Source organism: Malurus melanocephalus, unplaced genomic scaffold, assembly GCF_030028575.1.
Source record: "Malurus melanocephalus ecotype Western Australia unplaced genomic scaffold, MMel_1.1 scaffold_256, whole genome shotgun sequence".
Classification (NCBI taxonomy): Eukaryota; Metazoa; Chordata; class Aves; order Passeriformes; family Maluridae; genus Malurus; species Malurus melanocephalus.
The window spans coordinates 971,239-993,751 of NW_026623488.1; the positions used below are offsets into that span (position 1 = coordinate 971,239).

The window sequence follows — 22,513 nt, forward strand, 5'->3', positions numbered from 1 at the left end:
CTATACTGATCCATCATTCTATGAAGAATGCAAAGCAGAATATTTGAAGCAAAGAGAAGAATACAGAGCAACTGGAATTAAGAAAAAAAGACAGAAGTTTACTTCAAATGTGTGATTAAAACTTAAAATCAACTTTTCAAATTTTATATGCAACTTGGATTTCACTTGATTTAAACAGACTTAAATCACTGAACCTCTCTGTGTGGAGTTTAACTGAAATACACAAAATAAGATGGAGAATAAAATAATACCTGAAAYTAAGAGTCAATTTTAAAACTTCTGGTAATTAAAGATGTAAAGCATGCTGTACACAGTTTGCAAAAGAAATTGCAAAGGTCCGTTCCTCTATCTGGACTTGAGGTTTTGTTACCAGTGTACAGTTTGGAGTTTGCAATTCCAGATTGTTGATTTGGAATTTAAAGCCTGTATCTAGCTCCATGAGCCAGGCTGCATAAAAACTTAAGGGTGAATAATTTAAGTTGTTGTAACTGATCACAGATTGAGTATACATTGAAAAACAGTCTGTTAGTCATCATCTCAAGCTGTGTATGGAGATGCACTTTCTAGAAGAGAAGGGTGGCARATGCAGAAGTGCTGCTCAGACCAAYGTGAATTACCCTTTTCATCAAAATGTCAGTTGAGAGCCTGGTAGTACTTGTGCCTGCACTGTGACTCATTTTTAAGTCTACACTGTCAGAAGGGATGGATGTCTTGTGCTTGTGCGTGGTCCAGACTGACCATTTTGACTCTAGAGGAGAAAGCAATCTCATCCAGACCTTCCTTGAGAACGGGATAGGCTGCCATGCTTCAGGAGTGAGCAAGTGACCACACTTGCAAAATTCTTGCAGATAGAGGTCAATAAACCTGGCCTGTAGGATGGAGATTACCTTTTGCAGGAATTAAGTGTAAAACAAGTCAAGCTCAAGCATTTTGGAAAACAAAAATATTCCCAATTCATTGTTTTGCTGTCTGTATTTTTAAAAGGAGGAAATTTAAGGTAGATAGTGATGTGTTTTCAAGGAAAGTGAGTGTTCTGTTAGCCCACAGAGAAAATCTGCTACAGTTTCAACACCTGGGAAGCCAGCCTGGGTGTTCGTTAAGTATTGGCAAAAGTCCTTCCCAAGAGGGTTTGGGTGAGGATTCTCTTAGGGGCAATGCTGGGTGCTGCCAGTGCTGGGTGCCTGCACTGAGGGCTCACTTTGGTCAGTGAGCACCAGCACCAGCAAGGGGGAGGGTGTGTGTGTGTGTGTGTGTGTGTCTCCTTTTCTGGCTCAGCAGAAATTGCATTCAGCAGGTGAGGGGGGAGCCCCAGTGCAGTGACCAGGACTGTAGGGGAGGGATGAATGCATGGAATGGGACAAAGCCCAGGTGACGCTGCAGGTATTGCTCCCCACCTTCTATACAGGCTGTATAACAACTCACTTCCATGGTGATGTCACGCCTGAAATTCCATGTAACGAATGATGAGGTCAGCCATTTATTTTTTTTCCCACATCTGGATTATTGCAGTTCCTCTTTGCCCTGGGATGCACTTAGAGCAGGGATTGGCTCTTGGATTGGGCATCAGCTTTCTCTGTAATACACCCTGGCCTTAATGTGATGTTCCTTAGGCACTGGTCATGGCCATTGATGGAGGAAGGCCTTAAAACTCAAAGGCTGATGTGTCACTGAATATCCTTGCACACATCTGTCCCTTTCCCTGCATCACAGGGGCCTATCTTTGCCTCTTCAGTGTACTTGGCAAGCACTGAAAACACCCCCATTTTTCACCAGAGGCTGCACTCTCTTTCTTGTACTTAAAGTCTCTTCAAACTCCTGAGGGGATGTGAGATCTGAAAGGAAGGAGAAGGTGCCATATACTTAATTAAAAGTTTGCCTTCACAGAGTAAAATCCAGACTCAGAGGGAACATGAGGGGCAGTTTGTAAAGCATAGGGTTTTCAAAGGGGAGTGTAACAGCTGACCACTTCAGTCTGAGACATCACCCAGAAATTTATCTGCAAGGCAGAAACCCATTCTGCTTCACATTTAATACAGCCATATTCCTCCTCAGGTAATTCCTGCAAGCAGTTGCTGTGTCCTGTTTACTCTGCTATCAAAAAATGGTCAAACACACTTGCAATGTAACCACACCTAGCTAAATATGGGTTCAGTAACAGCAAGCACCTGGGTGTTATTTGCATGCTTCTCCCTAGATATACCAACTATATTCAAACATGAGCACTGGGCCACTTCAATGACTGTATCTTAATGTTTGAACCACTTGCTCTCTTCCATCTTGGAATACAATTAAATTAACTTTCCTGGACACTGAGCTCACAGGGTGGGTTTTTTTTTTTTTTTTTTTTTAATAGCTAAGCTGCAGCTCAGCTAAAATTGGTGTTTATGTTTACTGCTGATCTTAAAAAAATAAAATGCTTTCATCCACTGTCCTATGTTCATATAATTGCAAGTAGTAACATGATTCTCCCTTAAAAAGGATCAAAARCCTGACTGCTCAAGACCCCAAAAAGTAATACAAAAAACATATCAGAAGTCCACATGCCCTTTTGCCTTTTTTATASCCAAACTACACAAAGAATCAGGGAAATACCTTACACCTCTGCAATCACTGTTCTTCACAGGGCTTGTCTGAAGATCAGAAGATAATAGAGGTGTCAGTCAGGGAGCAGRGCTCTTTCCTTGCCCTTTACCAGGCCACACAATCATTAAAGCTACAGGTGTCTCAGCATAGGAGCGTCAAAGTCTACTGCAAGTTGGTTTTGGAAAAAATTTCAATCTGCTTTATCTCACCAGTACAGTTCACATGATACTTACATGTGCCAGTGTTTCATTACTTGGAATGGGTATTGTTTTACTGTAACTCCACCATATGTCTCATGCTGCTCTTGTCTTTTTCCAGCTGTAAAAATTGGACAGTGCATCACAGCTAATTTGGGAGTTTGCTTTCTTCAATATGGSTAATTCACATGTGAGGAAAGCTGATCAGTTGTAAACCACAAAACTGGCAGGGAAACTTAAAACAGATTTAAAAAAAATTAACCAAACAGTGCAAGTTTACATATAAGTTATTAGAAGGTTCATCCAACTCACCAAATACCCAAATACATATTCATCAGGTTGCCATATGCTCATTTAAATGTGCAAAGCAACAACCTCCTCCTGCCCCAAAGGCTGGCTTTCATTTCTGTTAAATGGAGCTGGTGCTTTCTTAAATTGAAATTTGTCAGATTGGTGGGGGATGGGGTGAGGTTTTAAAATCTTCAAAGTTTGCATTCAAGTTAAAATTTTCTTGGGGTCATTTAACATAATTATTGAAGGACTTTGGTTCTTGCTACATGAGATTTTACAGTTTTATATAACACATGCACCCAAACACCAGAACCCCGTCACTACAGCTAGTTCTGCATGTAATTTGCTGTCACTTTGATGAAAAGGTTTCACTACTGAAAATRGAAAAAGCAATGTAAGCCACTAGTGGCATGGCTTTAAATGACTTTTCCATCTTCAGTCAAAATCTGATTGTAAGCTTCGGACCAACAGATGCTTCACAAGCCAACAAGCTCCCAAGTGACTCCAAATCTGGGGACTTCCTTTTCAARTGTTACAGCTTGGACATGGCAGTGAGTGATTGGATTGGAAATACTGCCTGCAGCAAGCTCTCCAACATCAGTCCCTCTTCTCCCTGGTTATCAGCAGTGCTGGTGAAGTCCCTCCCAGCAAACATTGCTGCTCCCGTCTCCAGCATGGGAAGAAATGTAGAATATAAACCAAGGGTCAAATGCAAAACCTGGAAATTCTCAGGCTCTGCACAAAAAAGCTTAATCTTTCACACAGGACAGGACAGGACAGGATGACTGGGAGCCTTTTGACAAAAGTAGTTAAAGCACCGTAGCTTAAGGTAACTAAATCCTTCAGCTTTCAACATCCAGGAGGGCACTTTTCCCAGAATATGCTGAAGCAGGCTATAGCACAYAGCTGTTTTTTTTTCCCTGAATCAAAGTAGATGAACCTCAAGTCTAATTGTTTGTATTTGGAATAACATTTATACACAATAGAGGAATTAAAACATTAGTAAAAAATGTTGTGCCAAATACAGAAAGGAGATTTGTTAGTGAAACCAATTTCAAACAAAAATAAATTTATTTAATATCTTACACAGTAGAATTCTGTCATTGCACAAATAGTGTTAATGCTTGTTGGATATTACATTCCTTAATAAAAAAAACCTCTGTAATGTCAAGATGGGGAACCCCAAAAGTAAGCTACATTAGAACTAGGTACCATATAGCTTATGCAGCCACACAAGAAATGTTTTCTTTGTTATTACATAGGTAGTTGGTTCTATCAGCTAAAGCCTAGTGACTTGGATTTGTTTTATGCATATTGGATTTTGTTCTATTACTTTCCAAGAGATTGTACTCCCCTGAGTCAGCTGTGTTCATTGGTCAGAATAAATTCCAGCATCTGACACCATTTCCATTAATCACAGACAAGCCAGTATATGTGAGCAAGATAATAGAAAGATAAAAACAGTATCTGCTGAATGGGAAACATTATTTATGTATGCTGTTTGCAACAGGAGAACGTATCTGGAAGGCATTTTTTTGCCTCTGACAGACAAACTGAAAGATGGGCTCTGTCTCAAGTACTTACTGTGCAGGGAAGAGTGGAACCACACAGGTGATGTAGTACCCTGGTAACACTTCTACAGCCCATCATGACTATGGCTGTGCTACAGTCATAGCTTCCCCATGTATTTGCAAGCAATCTTAACATAATTTGCTACTAAACAGCTGTGAAATTCATTTTTTTTACTTTGATGTTAAGCTGGATCTGTGAAGCTGAATACTTCACCCACCCACACATCTGTAAATAGCATATTCAGTATTAAATATCTTACTGTCCATTACAAGTTAGGTATCATGGATCTAAAACATAAAGTGTTTTTCTTCACTTTTTGAGCAGTCAAGACATTTCACTTAATCCTGTTGTAATAAGACAGATATGAAGCAGATTTTTTAAAAAAAGGAGGCATAAATTGTATTTGTCCAGAAACAGTTCATAGCCTTAAGAGAAAAAAAAAAAAGTTCCTAGACATTCATAACCTATTAGGCAGGTAGCTGCAATTCTAGAAGCTCTAGTTCTCAGTGGCATASTAAAGATAACACAAAAGTACTTCTTTTTGTATGTCAACAATGCAACACCACCAAATCCAATTAAATTAAGGCTTTGTTTCTTTAACAAAAGGAAAGTTAGAAGCCTTCACCACACTAACAGTCAAAAGCTGTGGTGCTGTGCAAAGGAGGCACGATAAGGAAAGGAAAACTGCACTGTGAGCAGGCTGAGTCTGTGGCAGCACCGCTGTGCACAGAGTTCTATCAGCTTCCTTCAGCAGGAACTGAGGGAAACAAGCTGAACCTCCAGGATTCACAGTGTTCAGCAGCACAACTTGCAGTCCTTCAGAATTCACAATCAAGCCCCAGTAGGACAATCTAAACAGGATAGGCTTGGGGTGATTTTTTTTCTTGCCACTATCTCATAAATCAAGGCTGAAAAAAAAAATCAAAAATCTCACCTTTCTTGGTTAAATATTACAGGAAAGTGCATTTCCAAACCAGAGGAATCAAAGCTAACTGAAAGGAAGAAGGAAGAGAGAATCCAATTCTTCATATTATGTCATATTCTGAAAAAAAAGCATTGTCAAAATAYAAGCTCAGAGCTGGTCCAAGTTTTAACACAGGATACCAAGTATTTTCTTCATAATATATAAATAGGAAACAAATACAGAACTGGATTATTTTGTTTTATTCCACGAACTCACTTTTCAGTGTATCCTTTTGCAAATGTATGTCATCTGCAGTACAAGACTATCTGGGCCCCACGCTAGATTTCTTTATATTTACATTATACCAGCACAGCTTTAACATAAAGGAATTCGCTCCTGATTAACAGCAGAGGAAGACTAGGCTTTCTGATTTGGAACTGGAATTAAAAATAAAGAAAGAACATTTCAAGCAACTTGTTTTCTCTTCTGAAAAGTTCAAGCATTAAGGTGCCTATTCAAAATCACTCCAAAAATGCCTCAGTTCATTCTAAAAATTGTTTAACTCTTGTGCAGACAGTTTTGATTACACTGATCCAGGTAATCTGCTGGACAGTTTAACAAAGTTGGATTATTTTTCATTTCCCAGAACATATTCTCATTGGGCTTTGGAGGACTTGGGAATACCCAGGAATTATCTTCCAGAGAGCTCTTTCCATAAGAATGGTGTTCCTGAAATGTTTTGCCATCAGCTGGACTTGGTCTCTCATCTGTCCATGCTTGTAGGGTCACCCTTTCTGAGGGGACACGGACGTCYCTCAGCAGAGGGGGAGACACGGCGTTGCCGAGGACTTTGTCGTTTTGTGAGAGGTTTTTATAGACTACCCCAGATGTCAAATTCAGCTTTGAAATGTTCAAGTCAACACATTGCACTGGTGCAGTAGAGGCAGCTGAAGGAAGAAGATAAAAAAAAGATTTTAAAATTACATTATCTAATGCATTTTTCATGTACTCCAAATGTACTACAGTCTAGCAGGGATGTTAAACACAGTTTCTTCAAGCCACAAGTTTTCAGACCATACTCAGTTACTTGAAAGGTACAAACRACATACTACCCTCACCAGTCTCAAGATGAACCTGAAATCCTGAAATCACAGTATCTAAAATATACCTAACTCCAAGGAAACCTCCCAACTCCCATTTCCATACAGATAAACTGATGGATCTTTCTGACCAGACTAGAATGAATGCTGCTTTCTATTCTACTGATTTTTTTAACAAGTTGTGTTCTCRGGTCACCCAGAACCTGAATTCTCACTGCCCATGAAGCAGTAAGAGGGTGTTCACAGGTTCTCTGTGCTTCCCTATTGTCTGAGTTCCAAAAGTAAAGTGACAGACTGCAATGTTCAGACATCTGAAATTCCAGGGGAGTTTAAAACTGTTAGGAAGGGGGGGATTTTGAAGCAGAACAGYATCTACCTGAAATGGAAGAGCTGTGCCTTCAATACACCTCTGAACAGCAGGCCAAATACAACCAGGTCATTTTATTTTCTTGTGGTAATGTACAAACGTGTAAGGGGAGTAGATTAATGCCTCCTGTAGCTAAACTCACATTTTACATAGAGTTTTCTAGAGCAGCTGTGAATCTCTAGGATGAACTGCTATTTTTAACTTCAGTTCTTAAGGAACAGAAAAAGAAGCTGGTGTCTTGGTCAAAGAATACAACTTCTGTTTGTCACTATAAATCAAAATTTGTGGATGTTAGCCAAAACCACTTACCAATAGCATGGACATCATGTCTGAAAGACATGCTAAGGCACTGGATTTGGACTCCTAGTGCTGGCAGGTATAGAAAGCAATTTAAGGCCTACAGACCTTTAAAAGTTCAAGAAAAATTGAATCCACTGAAAACAGACTGAAAATGTAAAAAAAAAACCCAAGAGAACAAACCAAAAAAACCTCAGATACACATTTGTTCAAAATGCTTCTATACATAACAGGTAAGTATAATCYACATGTTAACTGATCCTGTTCATGTCCCACACAGAGTACTGAACACATGTTCTGCAGACTCAATGCAACTCTGACAATGGCAGCTGGTTTGTAGATGCTAAAATAGCCAGTAGTAGAGGTAGAGGAAGTGGAAGGTTTTGGATCTGTACTGCATTCATAAGTGTGGCTAATGACCAAGATCAGATCTGTCCACTCTCACATACTTCTGAAAAATTACTGAAAAACGTCTACAGATGAAAAGGCAAAAAGTCCACTGTTTCCTGATCAATCAAGAATGCCTTCTAAGGCTGTGGATGAACAACTGCATTACAACTGCAGAAAATGAGACTRTTCACCAAGGAAAAGAGAAAAATCAGCACTTGGGTAGTGGCAACACAGGTAACTCCAAATTAAAAATAAGGGCATAAAGAYAGTATATGATCACATCAAACCTTGACAGATTTAAGATTCCTTAGACYAATTTCAGTTTACAGTTTCTTTGCTTATTTGACAAATGCATTTTAGAATTGTAAGAACACAGACTCACCTGGTAACAATATGGCCAAGTGTACAAAAGGGGTTGATAGTTTGTATCAGCCAAGTACCAGAGACAAAGTGATCATTAGTCAATRCTGACCACAAAGGCAGGGACTGCTCAGCAAGTGAATCCTGTCATTTCCTCACTGAGCTGTTTGTTTAGAAACAAAATGTCTTGATCTGGGAATGGACAGGGACATCAGAGAGTGTCACCAGTACACTGTAACCAAGGTCACTGTCTTYCACCAGTATTCTGAGCACAGTAAGGACCACAATTGAAGTGAGCAGAAAACAAAGGAAATTAGCTGGTTACCACAGTTCGACTGATAGTCCAGCATTTGGCTTGAAAGAAACATTATGTATGAAAYAGAACAACTGTCTGATGAACTGCTCAGAGATTTTACATACTTTATGGGAAAAATATTTAACCCTTGAAATGATTTAAGGCAGTTGTGCTTCCCCAGTATTCTGACATTCAGAAAATGTCATACTGTATAGTATTTTGCTAGAAAAGACAATTTTCTGAACACCAACAAAAAGAAATATGGAACCATAATGAAATTTCAGTCTATTAAAATCTAATTTAGAAATTTTGCCAATTTAATACTTCATATATTCTGTACTGGGAAAATAAAGACTGCATTTGCAAAAAGATTTTTTTTCCCCCTAATATGAAGTAGTTGTGGTAAAAGGTCAAATACGAGTAAACTTAACACCTCAGCCTTGTGCACATAAGCAACACTTGACTGAGAAAAAAGCCACAAGGGGAACAGAATACAGTACTGGAGAAAAAAACACATCAGCAACACCTTTATGTGTGAAGTTGACCAGTATGAGACAGAAGCAAAAGCAGAAAATGGGTAAGCTGGAACCATAATATACAGTCTAGCTTATCAACTTCAATTGATGAGATTCTGAYAAGATATGATAGCTAGTTTATTTTTGAAATGCTGCAGCTTTAATCAATGTTTTATGTTTGTAAGGTCTGTTACTACAAACACTGACTTGCCTTTCTTGGCTCCTGTTGGGTTCCTTTTCAGTTTTCGCAGAACCTCAGCTTGCTTGTCAGTCACTACACGCAAATTAGACATTTCTCTCTTCAGGTCCCAATATGTTTGTTGCAAACTTTCAAAACAAAAAATTTATTACAAGTTAAATATTGCTGCCTCTAAAGCAGCCTATTAACATGCTTATCATATTAACTGTCAATATACTGTTCTTGCCTGACATACACTGCAAGTTTTGTTAAGAGTACRATAACTCTAAATGGTCTGAACAGTATTGAGAATTACCTTAAATGTATAGATCTGTGTATACTKTATTTGATTCTTGCCTATTACAATATACAACACATTATATAATGACACACTAGGTAGTAACAGCAATTTCAACTCCTTAAATGCAAAGAAATATGAAGCATACTTTTCTACTTGAAACTAACCGTCTTCCAATAAAATTAGTCATCTCAAAGGAATACTTTATTTAAAGTAACACCAGGTTCTAAAAAGGGCAGAATGTTAACCTTAAACACCTTTCAATAAATGACCACACACAGCAATACCTATTACAAGCCTAGCAATATTGAWTGACTGTAACTTTAAATAATCAACTTTAAATATTTGGGTCTTACAASCATCCATGTTGCTGCACAGAATTCAGACTAAATACTTGAGACCCAAACTGAGCATCCACATACAGACCAAACTAAAATATAAAACATACTGTTTCACATTCAAATAATCTAAYTTATATTGATATACTGCCTTATTAGACAGTGTGAAAAATAGTGACCCAATTCATTCTCTAAGACAGCATAATTYGAGAAACATATTTAGCAACAGCAGCACTGTTCCAACACTGATGTTTCAGGTTAGTAACTGGTAAGAAAATCAAGGAAAACAAAAAAAGTAAGAGAAGTCAGCATTACCATATGTTTCCTGGTAAAATTTCTAGCAGAGGCTCACTGAATATCACATTTATGTTGATTAATAATTAACTTAGTGTTCAAAGACATAAGGATGTAGTTAYTTCAATTTAAACATTAAATCAATGATTTAATACTTTTTTTAACATTCTACCAAAACACATTTTAATAAAGACAAATATCATGGGTGAGAGTTTCTAGAATATTTCTTCCTCACTACATTCACCCACAAAGCATTTATTTGGAAACAGCTATTGAAATGAGTAAGAATTAATAAGCTTTATAACTGTATTTTCAAGCACACTATCCTTCTAAAACAGCAATATAGGATCGCTGCTGCATGAAATATGTCAAGCACAAATGTGTTCAAAAATCACTCTGAGAAGCAGCTATTATGCAAGTCAGTGCTAAGAGAGTCCCCTTAAAACAAAGAAATAGAACTTCATGCATATAAATACTTCCCAGAAYACGAACATCCAGATTCAAAAAGCTCTGTTAAAGAACAGAGGATGCTGATAGTTTAACAGGTAACATAAGTGTCAGCAATTCTGACAGATATAAAGTTAAATTTTTTAGAATTAATGTTTCAAGAAGTTCAGCTAAACTTGTGGCTCTTCTACTGCAGACTTCTTTTGGCCCTTTCAACTCTTAAGAGATGGTAACTTTAAGTTGATGTGGCAATCACACTTCATTAATTCTTGTGTTTTAGTCAAAAAATAAGATCAAAACTTTAAGCTATGTCCAACCAGACCTGTCCAATATTGAACACAGAAGTAGTAAATATAAGGACAATTCAGTGTCTGCCACCAACCAGAACAAAAGTGCTTGAATGGAATTTTAAAGTGCATTTAGCCCTTTTACAAGCATCTTGCAAAGGGCTGCAGGTACCAGAATTCCACTTAAATCACATGCAATCCCATTTAATGGGATTTTTTAGAATCCCATTGCAAAGCCTAATTTTCAATGAATTTGTAATTGAAAACCTTATAAGGATTCCCTTGCTTGGAGGTTTAACCTATACTGCCTTTCAATATGTAATACGAACCTCCACTATGACAGCATGTCTAAATGTACAGCAAATTAGATTTGCAAACTGAGAATTTAAAGTCAGATTTGCAGGCAACTCACAAATATGAWATAACTACTTTCCAAAAAGTAAACTAAATGCAAATGCCTCCATTTCCCATAAAAGGCAGGATTGCTTACTACAAAAGCATTTGTCATAGCAGGTTTTCGAGTGTTTTTTCCACAGATTTTTGGATGGGCTTCTATATTCATTACACATTCACTATTTATSTTATATTGCAAAAAACACTATACTGTACATATGCTGTTTTAGATGGCTGCCACCTGAGCACCACTTTGTGGAATAAACCTGCTCTGACAGATGATCATGTGATCAAATGATCAGTTTGATCAGAGCAGTGATCTGATCAAAGAGAYAAAAGGTGTTCTCTCAAGATACGGAAGTTATCAGCCGTGTAAGGCTGACTGGGAAGCTCCAGCAGAAGCCAGGAATAAATATCCAGTCAAGGTGAAAGGACAAAGTGTGATTTGTGTATAGTGTGTGAATTATTATCATTACAGCAGAGAACATCCGATGAGAAATATSTGTACTTCTCTTTCAGTGACTGATTTCCCTTCGTGTCCCTTCAACACCCAAGGAAGCAGCAAGGCCCACTGCACTGAACCATGGCATTGTGAAGGGCCACTCTTCCCTCTGGTGGAAAATGGTGTAAGTGCACCACCAGGCATAACTGGCTGTTAAGTGACACAGCGTTTCATTCCCACAAGACAAAACATTTGCCAACTTCTGTGCATCCGTCAACAGTTCCATAAAGAACTGAAATACAGAGGTACCTTCTAATACAGTACACATACTCAAGGCATAATACAGGAGTTTGCATCATAAGCATAATTATTATTTGAATGGGTGCAAAATGAGAAAAAAAGCTTCTAATATTTTAGCATTTTTCTGGACATTGCTGTTTCTTTTGAGTAGGTCACACAACAACTCTACATTATTAAAAAAAATCTAGTAGAAATATTACTGCACCACAAAGAATGTATTCTAGCMCTAAGTGAGGGATTTACAAACACAGAAACCTCTCCATACACAGAATGAAGATACTCCATAGCTGGCATGAGACTTGGAAATTTATCTACCACCTCCTTCAGTCAACTAATTAAAAAAGCTGATTTTAAAATCCAAGTTAATTAATTTTCCTTTTCTGTACAACAATCTGGAGATATAATTGTTCATCATCGTCATCCTGAACTACAATCATAACAAATAAAAAAATTTACAATGATCTTACTAAATAAATATACCTAGACTTTGAATTAAATTATGGAACTTGAAATAACATACTTAAAGAGTCTGCAAGAGTAATTTACTTGTTCAAATAACTGTCCCTTAGTAAACTGAAAATAAAATGTTTCATACCTCTGGATGTCTTGCCTTTGAAGGTGGTCTCCATGTAATGGATTTTCCTCTTGAGTGTGGTCCTGCATAAAAAGAATAAAGACAAGACAGAGAATGAACAAACATGATTTCAGATCTTCTATCTCAAAAACCAGCAAAACTTCAAGTTCATTAATACTGAAATTCACAAGAAAAGCAGTCAYCATTTGTGTTAGCTGCAGCGGGTTTCAAAAGGGAAATGAGGCTTCTACTAAGAATTTGCATTTTAAAATGCTTAAACTACCTTCTTATATAAACACATTGCTCAGCCGCCTCCTCTTTTTTTAAAACAGCTGAACTCTCAGAATTCAAGACTGTTGTTGTCTTACCTTAAAAAAAGTTATTAATCTCAATTTTTGCTTTTTAAAGTCTTTCCTTGCTCCTTCTTTTCAGTATATAAAGATCTTTAAATGAAAGCAAACTGTTGCAGTATAAATTACTTCCACAAGTTACTTTTATGACAGAACATAATTTATCTCTTGAGTCTGAAAGACTACTTTAAARTTGCACATACAGGCAGCCTCACTGAATTTAGCAGGACTGTTTAACCAATCAAACACTAGTCTCACTTTGTTAGACACATTTCTGTTAGACCCTCACTTGTGATGAGCTATCTCCTTTTCATATATATCCCTTCTTTCCATATTCCCTTCCTACCATTCCTGCTAGTCACAGCTGTTAGGGATTTGATACTTGTTACTGTGACTTTATGACAACCTGTACACATTTCAAGCAACTTGTCAATATAATGTGCACRCTGCATCAAGTACAATGCAAAACTCCTGTAAGAATATCTAAAAATACAAAAAATTAGAAAGTACACTTGCCTAAAGTAGAAAACATTTGAAAACACTAATATAATTACAGTAGGTAATAATGAAAATACCAGTTGAGTATGAAACAATTCTATTTGTCATTGCCCATTGATCACACTTGACTGTATTTCACCTGACAGACTTTGTTCACCTCCTGAATTTTCTCACCATTCCCCATCAAAGATTCAAATTCAGAGTTAAAAAAAAGTTGTGTTGTATTACCCCACATTTGAAAACCTGCACCCTTTTATTTCCTATATTAAGCAGTTACCAGGATCGAGAAGAAATTACACTAAAAYAAACAAAAACCAATCAAACAAAAAACTAACAAAAACCCCCAAAACAAAACACTGTTCCCTGTATTTGTTCTATGCAACAAAAGCTGCTGCCATAAACATTATTTAAACCATGTCACGTGTAGCATTCCTTACAATTGCTATTTTAGTCTTTTCTCTCTGACATCATTCACTCTCACAATACAATCTGAAATCTTCAATTATTTATACAGCTGYTATTCTGCTCTAGAGTTACCCGTAGACACCAGAACTGCATACAAGTTACAGCAGGCCTTCAGATTTTACAAGTTATTGAAAGCACCTGAACAAGTGAAACCAGCAGTAAGGGAAGTTAACAAAACACCTYATGTGCTTTATCCCCACCTAGTGGAAAAAAATGCAGACTCGCTCAAATGCTGCGTGAATCAGGATTACATAATCACCATTATTAAAGATCATAATGTATCTAAAATAGTCTGCCTCCTCAAACCATCACATATRAATGTTTCATGTCCACTGTGTAAATTCAATGTGACTGCAGAGTCCTAAAAACTGCCACCATACCTTTCATCAGAGGTAAAATGGAAAGCAGTAAGAATGCACTAGGCAGTAACTTACTGCTTTTTGTTACTGTTATCTTTTTATTTTTTATTTTTTATTTTTTTTGAGATCCTAGCAACATCTAGGTTACAAAATTTGTCACTTAAAACAGACATTTACCCCAGAAATGGCAAGGAAAGGCACCAAAGAGGTCCTTTTCTGACAAGCTTCATGCGTCTACTCTAAAGAAAAGTGCCAGATCTCCTTAAATGAAGTTCACATATTTTAACATTAGCATTCCATTGTTCGAAAAAGAGGACCAGATTTTGCCCAAACTTTCTTAGTAGCCCAGCTTACATAGAAGACTTCAGTGGCTACTTATAAAAAAATCATAATCATATTTTCTGCTGTTATATGGGCAATGGCTGGGAAATCTCATCTGTATAGAATCATGGAATATCTCGAGTTGGAAGGGATCCCTGAGGATTAAGTTCAACTCCCTGCTCATTGCAGGACTACCTAAAACTAAACTTTATAATTAAGAGCATCACCCAGAGYCTTCTGAAATTTGGACAGGCTTGATGCTGTGAACACTCCCCTGAGGAGCCTGTTCCTATTTCCAGGAAAAATGACAGTCTATTAAAATGTTTCAGGTTAATTTTACCAAGATATTAATCTTCTACTCAATTATATATTTMATATTTTTGTTAACCTTTGATTTTGATTAACCATGGGATATAAAAGAAACCATTAATACAAAAGTTCCTTAAAAATTAAGGCACCTTCTGCTTGGAATTTTGCAGCTCCTTCCTGAGACTGTTGCACTCTTCCTTGAGTTTTTCTAGATCCTGTTCCAAACTGTGTACTTTCAGGTCACTGCTCAGCTTCTCTAATTCCCAGTTAGCCGGAGTACAATTCAGACTTTTCATCACTGTAAAGAAGACAAGCAAGACAATCAGATTCCAATCTCAGACCAAGGAATATAACACACTACACAGGACTCCCCTCAACCAGCCCATACCCTACAAAAAACATCATATTGTGAAGAAACTAGAGTCTGTGGCAACACAGAACTAGTAACACTGGTAAAGCTGTTGGCAGAGAAGTGGTCTATTTTCTGGGTTTAAAACATGGAGCCCAAATTTCTAGGAATGCACTGGAAATTCGAAATACAGAAAAAGGAAGTACCACCACAAAAAGTCAGTGGAAATAGAAGTATCAATTAATGGCAAACATACATCACATATGCCAACCTGCGTAGTTCTTACATACTTTGAAAACATGAGCTTTTGCAGATTTGTATTTACATAATTTAYCAGTTTGTCCCAAGTTAAATATCAAGAAGTTCCAAACAGAACAGCCAAAGATACAATCAAAACAAAAGGAGAAACCATGAAAGTTACACAATCTTATTAKACTAAACAATTCACATGGTAAGAAGCAACCATATTACCATCAGATCAGTAGGAGGACACTAGTAWGACAGCAAGAAAAGAAAGAACATGACAGAAAGAAACCCACAAGCCTTCAACTGCATGGTACACTTATTTCCAGATTTAATAGTTTAACAAGCTTAATGATTCTTTTCTTTAAACGAGGCACTCAGAGTCCACTTATGAGTAAAACTGAGTCACAAATAAGGATTGAAATCACCACATTTTCAGAGCTCTCCTTATAAACTCTGCAATTCTTATTTCCTAAAACAATGAGGTCCTCAACAGTGATACTAGGACTACCYGCAGTTTATTTTTCTAGGTTTAAACATTTGTTCCAGGTCCTCTTGGAGAGTAATCCAATTCAAGCACATCCATACTTACAAGTGGCTTACAAATGACTGCATATGTACAGACCCTGAAGTCAGTCCATCTCTCTGAATTTATACAGACAGCATTTTCTTGCTCTCTTTTCTTGTAACTAAATTAATAAAGGGKTTTTTTTTCTTCCATGGAGTTTTGTTTTACGCATCTATCATGTACACAGCACTCTTTACAACTGTGGTAACAGAAGCTGGATTTGGGCTTTTGGAATTGCCAGAATATACTGTTTGTTTCTCTCTCTTTTCACCAGGCTCTCTCTAACCAGCATTTTTCTATCTTTTCTCATTTCCCAGCTGTCAAAGTAACTKTTGGTGACTGCAGCTATTGCTATACAACATCCTCTTGCAACTGTTATATCCCAACAGTGAGACAAAGCGACATACTGGACCCTCTGCAGGCGCCACTGGAAGTGGGATTGACTGAACGTTCTTTATATTTGAACAGGCTCCTGCCCTGCTCTGAGGAAAAGGTTCTGGGTCCAGAGATATACATGACACAGCATCAGGTGGTGCCCATTTCTGAARTTATTACATCATCAGTGGAAGAAGACAATAGGCTCAGATCTTTACAGTGAAGCTCCTTATGATGACCTAAAACGCATATCACCATTCACAAGAATGAAGACAAGCTCAAAGTACCTCACTGCTGTACATGCCTCTCTTACCTTGTCCCCGCTTAGGGGACCTCTTCATACCCGAGATCACAGTATAACCATAGGGCTCCTCAACATAGGCTAAGGTGAAATAACCAATTGCATACCTTGCTGAGTTTCCACTTCAGTTCTTAGTTGTAACAGCTCTACTTCTTTAGACTGCAACTGTTCATTCAAGTTTTTCAAGGATTCTGCACTTTCTTTCACCTGTTTTCACAGAGGGAAAAACCCCAACCCAAAATAATTTGTGAAGCTTTTTTCTATCATGTCTGAGAATTCAATTTTTTTAAAACAAAAACAACAAAAAGGAAATATTGCTTTGATATTTTTTAGCATTATTCTAGCCCARTACTAAAACTGAGGTTCTTTAAATTGTTATCCTACAGAAAGCATTGTCATGTACTTTAAATGAATGACAAAACCAACACCACAGATCTTTAGTATATAAAATTAGCTCCACAGCAAAAATTAACTCCACTACTAACAGTAGTTTAAATTAAACTAACAGTACTGATAAAGCATGCATTTAAGCCATTACTTAAGAAGGCACACCATTTTTTCCAGTTTGCTTTTCAAATGATCTCGGTCGATGCAGACCTCTCGATAGGCTTGGTAAGCCTTATTCACTTGTTCCCGCCCAACTGAGCTGCATTCTTCTTCCAGTCGGGAGCCAAGCACCTGAAGGTTTAACACATAGCAGAAGTAAGAAGTTTTATATGTTATGCTGAGAACTGCAAAATTTGAAAAAAAAAGGAAATAGTACAGTCTGCAATATTAATCTAACAACTTTTTTTTCAGTTTAGATAATAAATTAATCAAATACACTGGGCCAAAGTTTATACAAAAGTAAAACTTTGTGTCTACAAATTCTGAAAGTTCTAACCACAYTTAGTGCTCACTAGTTTAAAGAATCATAGAACATTTGAGTTGGAAGAGGACATTTAAAATCTCATGTAGTTCAACCCCCCTGCCAYGGACAGGGACACTTTCCATTACACTGCTATGAGTTCACTGCTCTGAGTACTTAAAAAACATTCACAAGTCATGATTATTCACACTGACAATCCCTTAGTCATTTTTTTCCAGGCTCTGAAAAACTGTGAACTGCTTTTTGAAAAAGGAGTTGTAAGCACAGAAATACACAACACATACAAAGTTTAGAGAAAACCAAATCATATTGTAAATAAAGTTTTATTTCAGTGTATTTACATAAGAAAAGCCAAAAACAGAATTACTTTACAAATTTCTATTAACTTTCAGATCACCACTTTCTCACTACCTGCTATGGAAAAGACAAACAAGGCAGAATAAGCACTACCAACTACATTGTTAGAAAAAGGGAGACAGAGTTAAAATATATTCAGCATTTTTAACAAGACAGGAAGAAAAGAAGCCTTATATCAAATTAGATCCATTCATACAGAAAGTTTGTCCTTTAAGTATTACATTTTCCTTTTAATTCTTTTTATCCTGGACACTTCCTTTAAATTTAAACACATTCAGTGTACCTCTTGTAKATATTCACAACAGATTTGCACATAATTTCTTGGAGATTGAGAGCCACACAAAAAAAATTMTGAAAACAAAGCATTGACACTCATGGATCTACCTTAAATATGTAGTAAGTATTTGTTTGAAGGAAAGTATGGGAAATCAAGCCACAAAGATAGAAAGCTTCTGCTCTTTCCTTTTGTACTGAATCTCAAAGTACATGTATGACTCCTTTTAAGTTTTGTCCTTCATATTTTTCTCCCCCTAATAAAACCACTCAGATAGAACAAAAGCCTTAATAAGCCTACTGGAAGTTTCCATGCACACTGAAATTGGAAACTTCAAATGGGTAACTCCCCGTATATTTTTTAAGCATACAAGTATATTAACTGTTGATAAAGACTGAAAGTCAGTCTTCCTAATACTCCTCTCTCATAGAAACATTCTTGTGGTATTCACATACTGTAAATTTTCTCTACAGAAAACAAAATATCATCTTCAAGAGAATTAAGCTGAATATCATCTTCAAGAGAATTAAGCTGAACCAGACCAAACCAAAAGACACAAGACAAAAGGAACTGTTAAGGTCAAATCCTGTTTATTGTGATTTTGAGTAACCACATTAAAGATGTTATGTTCAGCATGGTTCAGAGAGTATTCRGTCTAAAGTTCTATTCCTATTCCCAACAAGGCAACAGACCTTACATAAAGAAAGTCCCAAGACAGATTTATTTTTTGAGAAAAAGACAATCCTGTCTTCAGCAAGAGTTCCTGAATAAGTTTTTTCAAAGTGTGCCAARTAACTCAAGTTCTTCATTCCAATGCCACAAAATGCACACTTGGAAAGTTTTTAAGAGTCAGTAGCACACAGGAGTAATTCCTAAAAAWTGTCTCAGCTCTAACACTAGGATCTATCTTTGCATCTTATGTAAGAAAGCAATCTATCAAGTCAAAAACTTCTGCAGTACAAAGACACTCACTACTGAACAATGGATGTACGTTTAATGACAGCATCCATTACTTGGAGAGAAGTGCCCTGGTCAGTTTTTAGCTTTAATGAACTTCACTAGTTTATGGCCATGAGAAACTGCCGATAAAACTAATTCCAAGATTCATTTGCATTTTAGAATTACTGCATCAAAAGCTAACCAGCCAACATCTGTTAAAGGCTGTGATTAGCTAGACCTAGCTGGATATTGTTAGCAACCAATTTTTCTTTATCATTTTGGTATGCTGAGCCCAAGAGAGTCTTTCAATAGACAGTTCCTGGATTCTTATAGTTTCCAAGCTTTGCACCTCACTGTTCACTGTGTCAAATGTGCCCAAGCTAATAAACACCATAARGAGGCACCCAAATTACAGCGATAATCCAATGCAACTACACAGCTGTCTGAATCAAAGCCACTGTCTTTGCATTGCATCATACACATGCCCATTGAGAACCAAAAATCCCAGTATGACACAACTACACTATCAGAGGAACAAGCTGCATTTCAYTTAAATAAAGCAATTCATCAAAACWTYTAAATATGGAAATTATTTCAAGCATGTATTTTAAATCCTTAACCTTGTTCTCTGCCATCCAGCCAGGAGCAAAAAAGAAGCTGCTACCAGAAACTGGTATATCAACCTCTTTCTTACCTTCTCTTCTAAAATTCTCACTTTTTTTTTTAAGAAGGAGTTCTCCTTCTCTGTCTCTTTCAGTCGTTTCTTGATATCTTCATATGCRGTGACAAGTGCAAAGTGTGAGGCAACAGACTCATCTCCACTATATGATGGAACAGGAATATCACTGTCTCTCTTGTGAGCATTGTCTGCTTTTTCATGGTTCAAAATACAGATGTCATCCTCTACCAACTCCTCCATGACAGCTGTTAAAAAGACAGATATAAGTGCTAAGTTTTCACAAAGACAAATTCATCAAGAGTTTGAAAACCTTTCAAAAAAATAATACTGCAGGGTTTTTCTGTCTAGTATGACAAGACTGAAAAAATCAGGAAGTATCTTAATCTTGCAGAAAAATTTTGAAATCCRTTTTACATTGAAAATACCCTGTTTAGAAAAGACATGTTTCACTGTTACTTGATAAAAGTATTTTGAGTACATATCAGATTTATGAACCCTCAAATTCATTTTTAYTAAGTCTTAACACCAATATAGAATTTGGCTGGTACCAACTATATGAACTCCAAAGGAATATTGTATCCGAGTTTTTGCAAGCCAGCACTGAGCAGTAAAAGAAAGTATAATTTCAACAAATCAACTACCTACCATGGCTCCTGAGCACAAGTGCCAGAGTTCCTTCATTTCTGAATGCAAATACTTATATTTTTCCCAAACTTTAAAATGGAATCTTGAAGTACACTTGCATTTGTCCTTAAAAAGATTGCATGAGTATCTATTCTTTCCAGGAAAAAGAACAACAATTACAGTAATTTTGGGCTCAAAATATGCAAATGAAAACATGCTCAGTAACATGACCTGCCTTAATATGCATGGAGAAAACTGTCGATAATCTGACCCTTAGTGAACTGTCACCCTAAAGTACCAGGCAAAGCCACCTGAATGACAAATGCAGTTACAAATGAGTTTTTGTTACAACCTACATCACGTAAGCACAGCAAAACATCCAATAAGAAAATAACATCTTAAAGAAATTCTGTATCTTTTCTTAAGCACTAGATTTCAAGGGAAAATCCCCAAATCCATCTYCCTTAACTTACTAGTTATCAGGAACAAGTTTTGGAGTTTATTTAAAAACAAGCCAACCCCCAAAACTGAAAAGGAACCAACCAAAGACACATCTCATTTAGTTATGAAAATCAAGATTCCTTGCATTTCTGTGCAATATGAAGAAATGCTACACACCCTTTAAACAAACTACTGATGTGATTCTATGAAAAGCAGACTTATTTTTTACCCCCTTCAACAAATCCTTAGATTCCTGATTAGGTAATGAACCAACAGAAATGCCAGAATGAAAGAACTGAGCATAATGAAGACAGTTTTTTGTACTGCAGGAAAAACTTACTTCAACACAAAACTGACTTGGATCTGCAGAACTTTGCAGAAAAYGAAGGCATTAGTGCAGAAAAGCCCCACAGCCACAAATGCGGCTTCTCCTGTGTATTTGCTATTTAAATTCAAACTAGACTTCCATTTGATTATAGATTATAAGAAGTAAAGGCCTGAAGCTTGTCTATATGGTCACATTTCTCTCACCATGCTAGCAACAGAACACTTACAGAGTGCAGCATTATGAAGAGYTGTAGTACATCTACTCCTGAACAGTGGTGCTGTTAACCCATTTGTCTCAATTTGCTCCAAGCCAGTTAGACAATATGATAAAAAACTGCGACAGCTCATTTATACTAAATAAGACAGGAGTGGAATTTCAACAGTGAAAAACTAAAAAAGCACTAYAAACCAAAACTGAACTCCTTTTAATGGTTATGTTCAGGAGGTGAATAGATGCCTTGTATATTGTTTGGTGCATTCTGACAAAAAAAAAAAGTAGTCTAAGCTTCCCTTATTTGTTTTTCTGCCTTGAATATTTTGTGTTTTCTATGATAATTAAGTAGAAAGAGCCCTGCAAAAAAGGTTTGGTTCCTTTTCATTGTAAGAACAGTATCACTTCATGCACAAGGTRACCTTGACTAAAAGCACCACATCATTCAAACTGCATTAACTGACTGAAGGAATTGCTCATTTTGTCTTCCAAGATGAGCATAACACACCAGCTTATCCTCCCCCATTTCACCAAAGGCCCTGCAACTCTTCTCACCCATCTCATCAAATTCCCAAGAGCTTGCCTTCTCAAGGCAACACATCTCCTTTTCTCCGAACACTTGACTAAAATGTTGTTAAAGAAGTGTCACAGCTTATCATTATCTCTCGARGGAAGCAGCAAATTTGTGACCTTGTACATAAAATAGATCTTTGTCCCCATGCTTCTCTATGGCTCCTAAACCTGGGCATCATAAATTCCATATTTCTTGCACTCATCAGTTCTACCAGGAGATGGCAATATGGGAAAAGAGGAGACAACATCAGAAGACCATATTTATTCYGCATTTTGTTAACCAGAAGTGCCTTTAAGAGCTTCCAAGAGAGAAACTCCTTCCAAAGAASACTCAGCATACACAAATACTATTTTATAAATTCAGACACATGTTTAACTGGTACCTGCTAAGAATATCAGTTGCATTTTTTTCTTTGAAAGATCTCATTTAGTTTATAGGATTATTCAACTTGGATTTTCTGATGCCGCTCTCTAAGCCAGAACTGGAKATTTTTTAGAAGAGAAGCATATMATTCCACATAATTCAGAAGGATTTYGTTTGCACACTTTTCTAAATTTCTACACCCACARTAACAGCTCAGAAAACGGTATTGCATACTAAGTGATGACAAACTGCCATTAAACAGTTCAGGATCAGCAATACTATAAAGGCCATGGTGC

General features: G+C 36.9%; 2 protein-coding genes across 3 annotated transcripts in view; one reads left to right on the plus strand and one right to left on the minus strand.

The window, feature by feature from the left end:
* Positions 1–5,019, plus strand: part of CMC1 (C-X9-C motif containing 1) — a 47,261-nt gene extending 42,242 nt beyond the window's left edge. Inside the window, exon 4 of the mRNA XM_057375719.1 lies at positions 1–5,019. Coding sequence (XP_057231702.1) covers positions 1–115 — 115 coding nt within the window. The 3' untranslated portion in view covers positions 116–5,019.
* The window catches only part of AZI2 (5-azacytidine induced 2), a 26,350-nt gene continuing 6,164 nt past the window's right edge, over positions 2,328–22,513 (minus strand). Inside the window, exons 2-8 of one of the 2 annotated variants that reach the window (XM_057375718.1) lie at positions 19,693–19,922; positions 17,158–17,238; positions 16,668–16,767; positions 14,874–15,022; positions 12,444–12,505; positions 9,083–9,198; positions 2,328–6,494 (exon numbers count right to left, since the gene is read on the minus strand). In XM_057375718.1, the coding sequence (XP_057231701.1) occupies positions 6,106–6,494; positions 9,083–9,198; positions 12,444–12,505; positions 14,874–15,022; positions 16,668–16,767; positions 17,158–17,238; positions 19,693–19,917 (1,122 nt within the window). In that variant the 5' untranslated portion in view covers positions 19,918–19,922 and the 3' untranslated portion in view covers positions 2,328–6,105. Of the gene's footprint in view, positions 6,495–9,082; positions 9,199–12,443; positions 12,506–14,873; positions 15,023–16,667; positions 16,768–17,112; positions 17,239–19,692; positions 19,923–22,513 lie in introns of both variants that reach the window. The other variant, XM_057375717.1, reaches the window with a different exon arrangement.